The 14,186-nt window shown below is 30.9% G+C and overlaps 1 protein-coding gene across 1 annotated transcript in view; it reads right to left on the bottom strand.

Annotated features, from left to right (window-relative positions):
• The window catches only part of LOC139492711 (protocadherin Fat 3-like), a 42,660-nt gene that overhangs the window by 8,768 nt on the left and 19,706 nt on the right, over positions 1–14,186 (bottom strand). Inside the window, exons 11-23 of the mRNA XM_071280864.1 lie at positions 13,104–13,213; positions 12,121–12,294; positions 11,283–11,435; positions 10,519–10,665; positions 9,273–9,451; positions 8,038–8,155; positions 6,396–6,460; positions 5,629–5,719; positions 5,133–5,264; positions 4,645–4,703; positions 3,783–3,930; positions 1,699–1,790; positions 835–930 (exon numbers count right to left, since the gene is read on the bottom strand). Of these exons, the coding sequence (XP_071136965.1) occupies positions 835–930; positions 1,699–1,790; positions 3,783–3,930; positions 4,645–4,703; positions 5,133–5,264; positions 5,629–5,719; positions 6,396–6,460; positions 8,038–8,155; positions 9,273–9,451; positions 10,519–10,665; positions 11,283–11,435; positions 12,121–12,294; positions 13,104–13,213 (1,564 nt within the window). The remainder of the gene's footprint in view (positions 1–834; positions 931–1,698; positions 1,791–3,782; positions 3,931–4,644; positions 4,704–5,132; positions 5,265–5,628; positions 5,720–6,395; positions 6,461–8,037; positions 8,156–9,272; positions 9,452–10,518; positions 10,666–11,282; positions 11,436–12,120; positions 12,295–13,103; positions 13,214–14,186) is intronic.

The following is a 14,186-nucleotide window of genomic DNA, read 5'->3' on the forward strand; positions in this document are numbered from 1 at the left end:
TGAGATAAGGGATTGTGCAGAATGATACAGTTACGTCTGCCTCATTTCTTGACTAAAAGGTTGAAATTGACAATGAAGGTCTGTTGATTACCAAAATTAACGACAAAAGAGATGATTTCAACTTCCCAATGTACAAAAGTAGCAACATTTCAGCAGCGCCTGTTTACGGGGTATATATCACCTTATTGATACGATATTCATGGGCTTGTGCTTCCTATCATGATTTTCTTGATAGAGGGTTGCTGCTTACAAGGAAGCTATTAAACCAAGAGTTCCAAATGGTGAAGTTGAAATCATTCCTTCATGCATTTTAAGGAAGCTATCACGAGTATATTTACCGTTACGGAATATCTGTTTCGTATATGTTCCTATTGTTGTAACTTTAATCCAGTCCCATCAAGAATGTGACCTAGCTAATTATACTTGATACCGGATTTGTAATAATTTGAGCAACACAATGGATGTCACACGTAGAGCAGGATCTGCTTAGACTTCTAGAGCACCTGAGATCAATAAAAGTTTTTGGTGGGGTTCATGTTGTGATTGGTGTACCATTGATTTTTTTATTGTCTTTTTCTTTTTTAGCCATGGGATTATCAGTTTTTTTTTATCGATTGATGAGTTAAATAGTTTTTTTTTATCGATTGATGAGTTAAATATGCCTCTGTCATTGGCTCTCTTATACAAAAAAGTTAAATATTCTGAGAAGATTGTGGCTCAAAAAAACATTTTATGAGTAAATTGCCTTGAAATAGGACTCTACCATGAATATATACAGTAGACAGAGCAAGCCATACTCATTTATTAATGTTTCTTCTATTTGAAAATTAATACCTTGGTTGAGATACATCTTTCCTAGCTGTCCCTGTCATCACTTTAGGGTGTATAGCTTCAATTTTTACCATCAGCGATAGGAGTTCACTCAATTTTCTATTAAAGGTTAAAAGAAATGAAGCTAGTGAACGATGTTATCTCACTGTCCGGGTAAATGTTTATGATGAAAAGCTGTATACAAAGTCTTTTTCTACATTCTTGAATGAAAATATATTTTGTAATTTATTGTTCAAAATTGAAATCCCGGTATCTATGATGAGTTCATTCGAATGAACTTCGTCCATCTTGGAAACGCAATACAATTGAGAAGATATAACTGGATTGGATATCATACTATCAGATTTCAGGCAAACATTGAAAAACTATCTACACATAAAGCAATGAAATTAGTTCTCATGTTGATTTTGTGTATTGTTGTTTGTCTTTACGCTATTGTCGGGCTTATTTGTTTTGGCCAAATCATTATCAGTTTGTTTTCAACTTGTTAGCTTCAATATCACTTTGCTATCTCTAACTTTTTTTTAATATAGTAAATATATGTCTGGTTGTAGTGTTTGCAGAAAAACTACGTTTATTTGAGGATACAAAAGTTGTGGTTTTATGTACATATATATACACAAATATATTTGTTCGACACAAAAGGTAATAAAAAACAATTCGTAATCATTGCAATAAGGAGGCCCCTAACAGAGCAGGATTTTTATTTATATTTTTGAGTACTGTTTTGTAATAGTTATTGTTATTTTTATTATTTGTTATTTGTGACCATGGTGTTTTTTTCCCTAATTTACAATGAAAGTATATGTAACCACTACTATCATGTACGATTTATATCATTCATGATATATGTAATACAATACTTACGTTTCATATTCTAAATGTTGTGCCTTAAGAACATTTGACTCTAATGGTGCTTCGATTCGAACAAAAAGATCGGTTATGAGAGTTCTGGATATCTATTAAAAAGTGATATTTGATTAAAGTAATGTTTTTAAGACCCTAGTAAAATCATACGGAACCGAAACATTCGATGAAAAGATATTTGACTCCTCTATCGATTATTTAGAGTATTCAAAGACATTTGAATTTGGATCACGTTCGTAGCTTAAATAATAGTAATCGCAAGTACCATAATGCACCACTTATTGCGGACCTGTTGTTGTATTGCTATGAGTTACAATTTATGACAAAAATCAGCAAAGACCCATTGAAACAACATCTGATACAAAAATTTAATAATACTCTTAGATATTTGGATGATATTTTGGCTCTCAATAATGACGACTTCAGTATGTATACTAAAGACATTTATCCTGTTGAACTTACTTTAAATAAAGCTAATACTAACAATGCTCACTGCCCTTTCCTCCATCTTGATATCTATATAATTAACGGAAAGCTTAATACTAAAATTTATGATAAAAGAGATGATTTTTCATTTCTCACGTTAATTATCCATTTTCCATTGTCACCATCTTACGGTGTTTATATATCTCAACTTCTACAGTTCGCTCGTGTATGTAACAACGTTTTAGATTTTAACGAGAGAAATTCATGTAATACTGACAAATTATTACACCAGGGTTTTCGATATCACAAACTAGTCAAAACATTTTTTAAATGTTATCATCGGTATAAGGACATCATTCGTAAATATAGCTCAATATGCAGACTTCTTATACGTTCATGTATTTACCATCCAATCTTTTATGGAAATATTCTTTATAAAGCACAAAATTTTCAGTATTCACCTCAGAAGCTAACAAAACCTTTAAATAGACTTATTAAGAGGGGATATAGTTACGATACTGTTGTCAGGTCATTAAAGATTGCATATTTTGGCGTTAATATTGATTCACTTATAGGGACTTTGCATCGGCACTAAACGCATTTATTCAAAACCCAGTTGTTGGCATGACACGGGTTATGTTCTTCTCATATATGCTATGATGGTATAATAATAAACCCCTAACGGGAAAGAATATGCCTGATATTCATATGATGAAGACATAATCTTTCAACCAGTTTAATTAAAGTCTGGAGTTGGCATGTCGGTGAACTGCTAGTAGTCTGTTGTTATTTATGTATTTTTGTCATTTTTTTTATTTTCTTTGGTTACATCTTCTGACATCAGACTCGGACTTCTCTTGAATTGAATTTTAATGTGCGTATTGTTATGCGTTTACTTTTCTACATTGGCTACAGATATAGGGGGAGGGTTGAGATCTCATAAAGATGTTTAACCCCGCCGCATTTGTGCGCCTGTCCCAAGTCAGGAGCCTCTGGCCTTTGTTAGTCTTGTATTATTTTTAATTTTAGTTTCTTGTGTACAATTTGGAGTTTAGTATGGCGTTCATTATCACTGAACTAGTATATATATTTGTTCAGGGGCAGGTGAAGGACGCCTCCGGGTGCGGGAATTTCTCGCTGCATTGAAGACATGTTGGTGACCTTCTGCTGTTGTCTGTTCTATGGTTGGGTTGTTGTCTCTGTGACACATTCCCCTTTTCCATTCTCAATTTTATAACTCTATATTCGTCAATTGCTTATTTTAACTAAAACGATCGATATGTGCACATACCAATCGAGCTCAAAATTACAGCATGCAACAGTTCGTTATCGTCCCTACTATCTATTCCGAAATATATAGTTATAAGTTAAAGTAAAAAAAAAAACTTTTCATATGGCTCATACTTATTTCAATTTCTAAAGTTAATATCTATATTAAGTTATATGTTTAGGAGTTTAACAACACAAAGTCAGGACAATTCCCTTCTCATACTATTTCATAAAGCTGTTGCCGGTACATTGTTTTTAAGAATTGTTCATCTTCGTTATAAAAATCAAATGAGATGCTTATTGGTACAAAAAGAGCTTATTTCAAATGAGGGATGTCAATTGACAACCGCAAATCTTTTATATAAAGTATGAACACTATATAAACTTACATAAACATTACAGGAAGACTGTAGGGGAGGATTTCCTTTATCTCTTGCAATTATAATTAGCTGAAAGAACTCTTTGCCATGCGGAAGAATTACATCCGAAAGTGATATATTCCCCGTTGTTTCGTTTATGGTGAAATACCGCGAGGTTCTGAAAAATTATATTATCACATTAACCGAATATCAATTAAAACTGTTTATCTAAATAAACATGAAAATATACCAATTTATACACAAAATCTTCAATCAAATACTAGTTATTGATAATAAATCAGTATAAAAATCACTTTAAAATCAAATGACTACGAGAATACATATGAATTAACCGAGTTGTTTTTGGTTTCAAATGCACTTTATTTGCTACTTAGTTAACGTATACACTACATCTCATTTTAGTCATAACAAAAGTCATACTGCGAAAATATATGCTGTAGTTAGCTTTGGCCTTTTTTGTTTACCCTCTTTTTAAAAAGGTCATTTAAATGTAACACTTTTTTAAATTAACTTATCTGTTGTTGTGAATAATTTTTAATGTCGTTCAGTAAGTTTAATAAATGACATTTTGATTTGAACGATCTCTTTGTAAATAATATGCATCTGACAAATCAATCAGGGTTTGTCCTGATATGTGTGTTTATGTACTTAAGCGATATTAAGCCCTTTTGCGATATTCTGTTTTTGGTATATTTAGCTTTGATATGCATTACAACACTGGACACGTTGGACATAACTCATGTTTTGAAATCAATCCGTACTTTTGTTGACAATACAATTTTATTGTCAACTTTCATTTTTTTTCTTCTCTTGTACATTCTTAAGCAGAATTATATAATTGAAAACAAGCTGCTAATACAAATTAGTTTACATGGTTTCTGGAATGATATACTGTATGGCACCATTGTCAGCATCATCTTTGTCAGTTGCCTACGAGAGATAAGATAGGAGATGTATTACTATGAATTAAAAGAAACAGCATAATGAAAGATCACAAAAAGTACTTATTCAGAAAACAGAAACGTCATTATTTTTTTAAATATGATACCAATAAATACAATACGTGTAGAAAATATCAAATTTGATTTGTACGAGAAATATAAGAAACTTGAAAAAAATATCGCAATGAATTTATGGCAATAATACAATGACGCTAAAATTTAAAAGTAGTTTAACAAATAATCCGGATACCAGACGGCGACTATCATTTGTTGCTCCGGTTGATCTGTATTTGTATATTAAAATAGTCAATTGCAGGGTTAATGGTGTTTCTTTTTTAAACCAGTACTCAGTTTTTAAACCTAATAGGGTTTAAATCCAGTCATAATCATTCAATTAGAAATTAGATTAGATACTTACAGTCACATAACCAATATCGGTCCCTGGAGTAAGAGGGTAGGGTAGCTCGAAAAAATTGTCAATAGTGTTATAGACTGGTGGATTGTCATTCACATCAAGAACATAAATTGTGAGCGTTATGTTAGCAAAAACCTACAAGAATAATAATACTTTAATATTTATTGTTCATTTCATAAATTTATTGTTACTAGTACTAAAAAAACTTTGATATTGAAAAGAATAAAATGTTGAAGAGATAAACACACAAACTAAAATCGTACTAAAAGAGTAAAATATTTATATTTAGAAATCATTGTTTAAGACATGTAAACAAAATATTATCTTTTGATAAATGTTCAAGCAATATAAATAAAATAAAAATACGTATTATCGCGACTGTATAAAAGCATTTGCAACCATACTTATAAAAATATTTAGACCTTTTCTTGGATATATATGATGACTTTTAAGTATTCCCTTGATTCTTGTAAATGTAAAAGAATATAAGATAACATACAAAGTTTCTATTGGTAAGGACATGGATGTTTAAGGTGTAGCTATCATGCCCATCTTCCCTGTCAATGTTGGCCAAGGTAGAAACAACTCCACTATTTTTGACATAAAAAGAAAAGTGTTAATAAATATATGAAAATGACTGCACTATCTTTTGAAAAGATTTAAAACAATTCTGGTTTTTTAAAGTTTAGATGTTGTTAAAAGTACACTGCACGTATCGAAATTTTGTTTCGTCATATTTGTTGCACGTTTATTCACGAGTAAACTCATAATTTTTCAAAATTTGTGACACATGCTAATAAAATGTAACAAAATGCAAACATGCAAATTCAACCAAAAATTAAATTATTTATTTGGCAAAATCCAAATTTTTTTATTTAACAATAAAAATAAATACAAAAACATGATGTTAGAGATTGTGTTATAAGCATGCAAAGTAAAATGCTACAGCATTCATCAATTAAGATCATCCCCTGTTTTTGTTGGAGTTCATGTTTCGTCGTATTTAGGTTTTTGATATGAGTTTTATGGAATGTTAGTCATTTCGTCGAATTTCGCTTGTTGCCATGATGATGCCAAATTATCTTTCGAATTTTGAGTTTGAATATCACTATCGTATCATCTGCCTCTAGCTCAAAAACATTTTGTTTGCTAAGTGAATAAAACCCTAGAACAGTGGAACAGTATGAGTTTGTTAATTCAACTTAGGGATTCCCGTCACCTCTACATGTCTTGTTATAGATATAACTTTATATTTTAATGTATAACCTTGTGGCCCCTACTTCAAACGACGAGTTTTCTCCAATCATTTTATATGTCTTCCTTTCTCCCATCTACAAAAGTTGATAAATAAAACTTAAAATTTTCTAGTTGAGTTAAATGTGTCAAGGTTTTTTTGGGTTTTTTTTCACATCGGCAATAAATTTACAAAAAACAAAATGTTAATTAATTCCATGTGTCCAAAGATCTTTTCTGAATTTCCCTTAGTCAGGCATGCGTATAAGCTGTACATTTGAAAGCAGAGACTATGTAAGAACCGAAACAGTTGAAACAATTGTTTAATTTAGAAGAAGAAATTAATGCCATTTTATATTTATACACAAAAGCTTTATATCAAATGCATTGACGACTATTTTAATTATTCTTTAGTTTTCTATGTTGTGTCATGTGTGCTGTTGTTTGTTTGTCTTTTTCGTTTTTAGCCATGGCGTTGTCAGTTTGTTTTAGATGTATGAGTTTGACTGTCCCTTTGGTATCTTTCGTCCCTCTTTTATTGAACACGTCCACGAATTTGATTCGTAAAACATACTTGCACAAAGAGGAAAATATGGATAGCGTTTCGTAAATAGCATTTGTCAAATTTTGTCATATATTGAGCTTATTGATGAACCGTTTGGGGACAACATATTTTTCGATCATAAATTGAGAATGGAAATGGGGAATGTGTCAAAGAGACAACAACCCGACCATAGAGCAGACAACAAGTCTTCATTAATTAAATAAAAGGCTCAAGATACTCTCCGCACAACAAAAACCCTTGCAACATTTTTTTGTAAAGTCCGTATGAGACATGTTGCAATGCAATTTGTTTGTACCGATCAACATTCCATTGTTTCCCCAATGAAAGTCTACATGTCTCGCCCTTTATCCATGCCGTCCCAACTTACAGAACCTACATATTGTATTTATTGTGAATGGTAACTTGTTCTGAATATCTTAACAAAGTGTGCTAAAAAATTAACCTTCATGCAATACTTATTGAGATCCTGCTATGGGGTGACATTTTAGACAACTAATGGAAAATTTTGGGTTCTTAGAAATGTATTTGTTCCTTTGTTACATATAGCGTGGCTCTGTACTTATACATCCCATCATTGTGTTATTGTGCTATGGTAATTTTTTGTATTTTTGTCTTTCATTTTTACTCATGTGCTTTCTTTATATGCCTTTTGTGTTTCTTTGTTACATTTTGGTTTGTTTTTATAGTGGTTAAGATTATGACATAATGTTGACTGCTGTACCAAATTATTTGACATTTTACCAATTATGTGTATTGAGTTTGCAGTCGAAGTCGTAGTCAATATAATGGAAGTTTACGCGACTGTCATACAAGTGAGAGATGTAAATTACATTAGAAACGTCATTACCTCCCCTGTAACTGTATCTATGCCCTTAACGGAGATGTTAACGGGTGCGTTTATTAACGGACACTTTTTGAATACGAATTAAAATGAAGGGAAAATTCAATGAGGAATTAAAGGTACGTCAGCTTATGGATGCTTGATAAATAAACTCCTTGAATTAATAAATAATGATAAAAGGTTTTCATGATCAAGCGTACAAATGACATTACAGTTATATTAGCAGAGGTCAAGCCTATCTTGCAAACTATCCTATTTATATTACTCACATCTATAAATTTAACAATAGTTTTAGGCCTAACATTTTCGGATATGGTTGCATTTAATTCTTTTTGCAAAGTATCTGTCAAATTTGCCAATATCGTTACAGGAACTTGACTGCAACGCCTGAAATGCAATATGTGATTGTTATAATTTAAGAACTTATTTAAAACAATATCATAAATAACAAAAGTTAGTAAAGTTACATATTGAATTCGATATAAAAATGATTATGATTGATTCTTAACTGTAAACTTCTAAATAATCTATAAATTAATGTGTAAACGCGGAACAACAACAATATAAATAGCACATAGTTGAGATGGTGATAGTTCAAAGTTCAAAGTAATGGACTATGAGGTCTTGTGCATACGAACTATTCGTATTTAATTAAGCACACATTCAAACAAAAGTCTTCCTTAAGGGTGATATAGTATTTGCTATAGGATAGTGTAGATTATCTCCTTCGTATTAGCCAATCAAAATCTGGAATTTTGACACGTGGTATCATAATAAAAATAATAAATAATAAACCAAGAACCTATCGCTTGTTTGGCTATATATATATAGAAGTAAGGAGATGTGGTATGACTGCCACTGAGACAACTATCCACTAAACTTTAATTGACGAAGAAACTAAGAGTGTAGGTTATAGAACGGTCTTAAACAGTGAGGAAAATTTATCAGCCATTAAAGTTATGTGTCATGTCTCTCCCTATTGTTTTCCTGTTTCTATTTAAAATTTAAAAATACGTTGGTGCGCTGTTTTTCGATTTCATATCTTTACTAAAATTGAATAATCTTTTAAATAGTAACCATATTTATTTTGAGACTTATCGATATAAGACGTTACACTATTCTTTATTCTACTTTGTGAGTTTCTGTCTGACCCGTAGTTATTGCACCATAGACAATAATGACGTTGTGATTGATGTCATCCTTTCACGTGGTGCCCTCTATGAATCCGTAAGAGGTTAGTAAATTTCATATGGGGTTCATGACGTCACATATTCTGTTATTGGTGACTACTTTTTTTGATGTTGTTATCTTTCTTTGTTATTTTTGTCTACAAAACGCAGCACGAAAAGTCCCGCGTGCGATAATTAAAATAAATGTTTCACTACTTATAAGAGGCCGGTCTTTTTGTTTAGGTTTGCTATTTCTTGAATGAAACTTTATCTTGACTATTTCGTTTCAAATGGTTAACCCGTATTATTTACTTATACATATTGAATAAAACTACCTGCTGCTTTGTTGGACTGGACTATCACAAGCCTCTACATGAAATGTTATATCATCTGAGATTGGATCAGTGAGATTTACAACTCCTGTGTTTTCATCAAGTCTGAGATTACCGTGATGAGATGGTATTTTATACATAATTAAACCATTGCGGTTACTGTCGTCATCAGTTGCATTAACCTAGAAATGACGATCTATGTTTTAATATGTCTATGTATAGCATATCATTGTTAGATAGGGTATAATCTGAATTTTTTTTCGAATACCAGTGTCCATGGTTAAAAACAGTTTTAATCCACCCTTTTCTACACAGAGGAATGTCTGTACCAAATCAGATAAATGACATTTTGATTTTTGAAATTTGCTTAGGGATTTTTCGTTTGGAATTTTCCTCGGAGTTCTGTATTTTTGTTATTTACTATTTTTTCTGCACACATCGTTGTCAATAAAATGGAATTTGATGCGACTGTAATACAAGTAAGCAGTTGATTAAGCTTTAAACCAGGTTGAGTCCACCGTTTATTCTCAGGAATATGAGAATTGTTACCCATTCGTTTAATGTGTTTGAGATTTTGATTTTGCCATTTAAATAGGGATTTTCCTTTTTGAATTTTCCTCAGAGTTCAGTTTTGTTTTTTTACTCTTTGATTTTTGTTTTTTATCAGCCTTTTATTTTAAAAATTGTTCAAACACTAAAGATACATTTCAATTTTGACTTATTAATGGATTAGTGACTTTTGTATAGCTCTCAATTTATATATTCAACTTTTGCGTATGTGCTGGTGTTTTCTGTTTTACCAGAACGAAGTGATTATCATTTTGAGGGTACATTAACTTAATTAATCATATGATACAACTTAATTCTTATTGATTGATTTGCTAACTAATTTAATACTTTTTATATGTTTAATGTTTGTGTTGTCTTTATTGATAAAATAGTACTCATGATATAATAGTTTCAAGTATTTACAATGTAGTTGTTTTTTACCAGCAATTGTGAACGAATGAAATTTATAAGATGAGTCCTATTCTAAAAATGAATTGTCATGTCAGGGCCTTTTAACGCAGACTATACGGAATAAGTGTTTCTCATTGTTGAAGGTCGTGTGATTGTCTATAGTAATCATCAGGACTTAGACGACATAGTCTTACAGTGACATTTCGTGAATAAGAACAAATGTAATGTCGGTGTAAATAATAATTTAAAATCAATCTCACAATTCTATATTTCCAATTACTTGTATTACCTGACCAATCGTCCCAGTGGTCTTTCCAGAGAAAGTGTATCCTTTTGGCTGTGTAAATATAGGACTGTTGTCGTTTATATCAATTATGTGTATCTGTAATATCATATTACCACCTTCAGTATTATTTGTTGCATCAACCGCTGTCACCTAAAGTATTATTAGATAATATAAGTTATAAATATGTATTGCTTACATCAATCTTATAGTTGGTACATTACACTACAGGGATATAACTCTGTAAATATCAGCAAAACGTTTTAATCACGTTCAATAATTAAGGAAATATAATGCCTCTCAGTTATCAAAATTAGTGTTTGTAAAACTGCTGTATATCCAAATGAAAGTTTTCCGATAAAATGGTTGGTTCAAATCTTTTAAAATATTTATATTTTTGTCAAAGGGTAAAAAAATATATTCTGTAAAAATGTAATGAAAAATAAACGAGCTAAACTATTATGAGTCAAGGTGTTTGGTACCATTTTAAGTTGCAAGAGCTCTTTTAAAGTGAACTTTTTGTTCACATTGCTCTGCAAAAAGGCTAACACGATCGTGAACGTCGAATTTAAGAGATACCCATTTATACATAATTATGTCCTGGAATGAATACATAAATAGAAAACATAGACTGACAAAGAAAAGGGACAACGGGTATTTAATTCTGAAGTCTTTTGGTGATAAAGACAATTTAATTTAAACAATACGATAACAAGTGAGAAGCATAAGATTGTCTGATGTGTTACATTAACTATGTTTTATATACATACTGTAACATTGATAACATTTCCAAGTGTTTCGCGATCAAGTGCTGTAGAATTGTTGACCCTGACTTCCCCATCCCCATAACCATCTTCATTAGTCTCTGCATAAAATATGTCCGAGAATGTTTTTAACAGATATCCAGTCTTGTCAAAAGGTTTCTGTAATATAATATAGATATATCAATCTACGTGCCACTTCGCCATTATTTGTTGTTAAAAGGAATTGTGTTCCATTTTATCTTCAGAAAAAGGTAACCACAATATTTAACAGGTTAATCATACAAAAGTAAAACAATACGCTTGAACAATTTATTTGAAAAATAAGTAAATATTTTCTAATTATTCATTTGCATTATGAACTATATTACCTGATTTTAAGGCTTAAATGTGTGATGCATTTTTAAAATCTATATTTGCGTACAAATTTAAACATTCCTTGTTTTTTGTTGATTTAAAAAAAAGTACAATAACAAACATCGGATAGTCCATTATTAGATTAACACAGTTAAAAAATAAAACGTGGTTTTACTGTTAATGGCTTGTTCTTGCATTTGAGTATGCAGATTCTTTTTATAAAGAAGGTTTCAGTATCCATAACCAAATGCAATGTGTCACGCGAAAAATAACATGTATTACTTTGGTGACCGTAGGTAAAAATAAATGTATGACCAAATCCAGAAGAAAAATACATTTAAAATACAGATTCTTCATATAGTGAAATATGACAGTTTTGAAATTTTATGGATTTTTTCATATAAAGTTCAAATAATCAAGAAGATTTCTGTTGACTTAACATCTTTGGTCTTTTTATTTGACGCAAGTTAACATATATATATTAGCTTACCGAATCGTAATCAATGGAAGATAGTTTACACAGAAAAGTTCCAAACGATGCATGCTCATCGATATGCACTTCTTCAAAATCATCTTTAAAAAACGGAAGATTATCATTAATGTCTTTGACTTTAATTAGAAGACTAGCTGTAGCACTTCTGGAAGGATTGTTGTCTTGTTGTACCTGCAGTTCGAAAAACATTTGAACAAGGATTAGTATCATATACAAATATTTAATGTGCCATCTTACATAACATAACACTAATATACGAGCACAATCTCCTTGTATTTATTTTCGTGAAGGTTTTGGTTACGAGTCTCATTTATCTACATAATTAGTATGTATGTTTAAACCTACCTTGAACAACCGTTACCTCTATGTGGTTTGAAGATTGATGATTTATACGTTATCTTATGTGTTCTGTTAACCTAAAGTGTTGTCTACTTGCGTTCTGTAAAACAGATTTGGATCTCGAACTTTCACATTTGTTCAAGTGTTAAGTTTTCAGAATTTACAGAGAGCGAATAATACAAATTTGGCTTATTTATATTTAAACAAAGGCTCTTTCCCAATAATTGTGTATTGTATGATTTCAAATAACCGTTATGACTTAACAACATGTGTTAACAGAAGTCAGTGGTCGCACTCAATAGTAAAGAAGGAATGTTTTACGATGTATAAAGGATTTTCTATGATTGTCCCTCTGCATTTCTCTTTCCTTTGACTTTTGAAATACAAGCAAGAATGCATGTTCTATTCCGTAGCAATGATGTATAGCAAATGCATTTCAGTCAGTTGTATTCTTGATGTCGTACCTGTGGTGATTCCTCATACCGAATATATATTTTTAAAATTTGAAAATCAATTACATAACGAGAACAATAATTGTTGACAATGTAACCATTGAGTAATATATTTGTTTGTTTTTGTGGTAAAATTATGCTTATAATTCAAGAATATTAAAACATTTGCAATTAGAACTAAAGGCATACCTTAAGTATAAGGTTATGTTCAGGATGTGTTTCTCTATCAAGTGGTTTGAGGACTTTTATGCTTCCATCAACATTATTTATGTCAAAGTATGCTTTGTCATAACTTCCATCTGTCAATGAATAAATGAACACTTTTAATTGAAAAACCTTGGTATCATTGAGAACGGAAACGGGAATGTGTCAAAAACACATCAACCCAAAATGTATATTTGTTATAACCACTGAAATATCAGGTAAAAAAAATAATATCATGAAGCTTCTTTAAATAAATAGTATGTATACCATGCTCCAGCAATTGCGTTTTTGTGCATATATATATATAAAATAAATGCAATTGGACTTATAATGAAGATAAAGAGGCAACATTGTTTTACTGATGTCAAAATTTTACAAATGTATTTCATTTTTGATATAAATTAAATACAAAAAAAAATCTTAAAGGATGAAATCCAAAAGATCGTGTGAGTTGTCCCCTAATACGCATGCATCACTCACTAAAAGAAATGTTTAAGTTATCTAAATTCTTTTTCAGCTATATTGATGATGTCCTATTAAGAAATAACTCACACTTCGGCGAGTGCTTTCATTTTATATAAATAAAGGCAACAGTAGTATACCGCTGTTCAAAACTCATAAATCCATGGACAAAAAACAAAATCGGGATAACAATCTAAAACCGAGGGAAACGCATTAAATATAAGAGGAGAACAACGACATAACACTAAAATGTAACACATATAGACAAAATCCCACGAGAATAACAAATATAACATATATATATAACATCAAAACCAAATACATGAATTTGGGATAGACAAGTACCGTGACACGTCTTATCGCAATGTGAATTTACACTCAAAAATAAGAGAAAACAAACGACACAACGTTATAATGTAATACACACAGAAACGAACTATAATATAACAATGACCATATTCCTGACTTGGTACAGGGCATTTTTAAAGGAAAAAATGGTGGGTTGAACCTGGTTTTGTGGCATGCCAAACCTCGCACTTTTATGGCCATGTGAAATATAACATCAAAATGACAACACAGGACTACAATATAAATAAATTGGAGAAC

Source organism: Mytilus edulis, chromosome 10 (assembly GCF_963676685.1).
Source record: "Mytilus edulis chromosome 10, xbMytEdul2.2, whole genome shotgun sequence".
Lineage (NCBI taxonomy): Eukaryota > Metazoa > Mollusca > Bivalvia > Mytilida > Mytilidae > Mytilus > Mytilus edulis.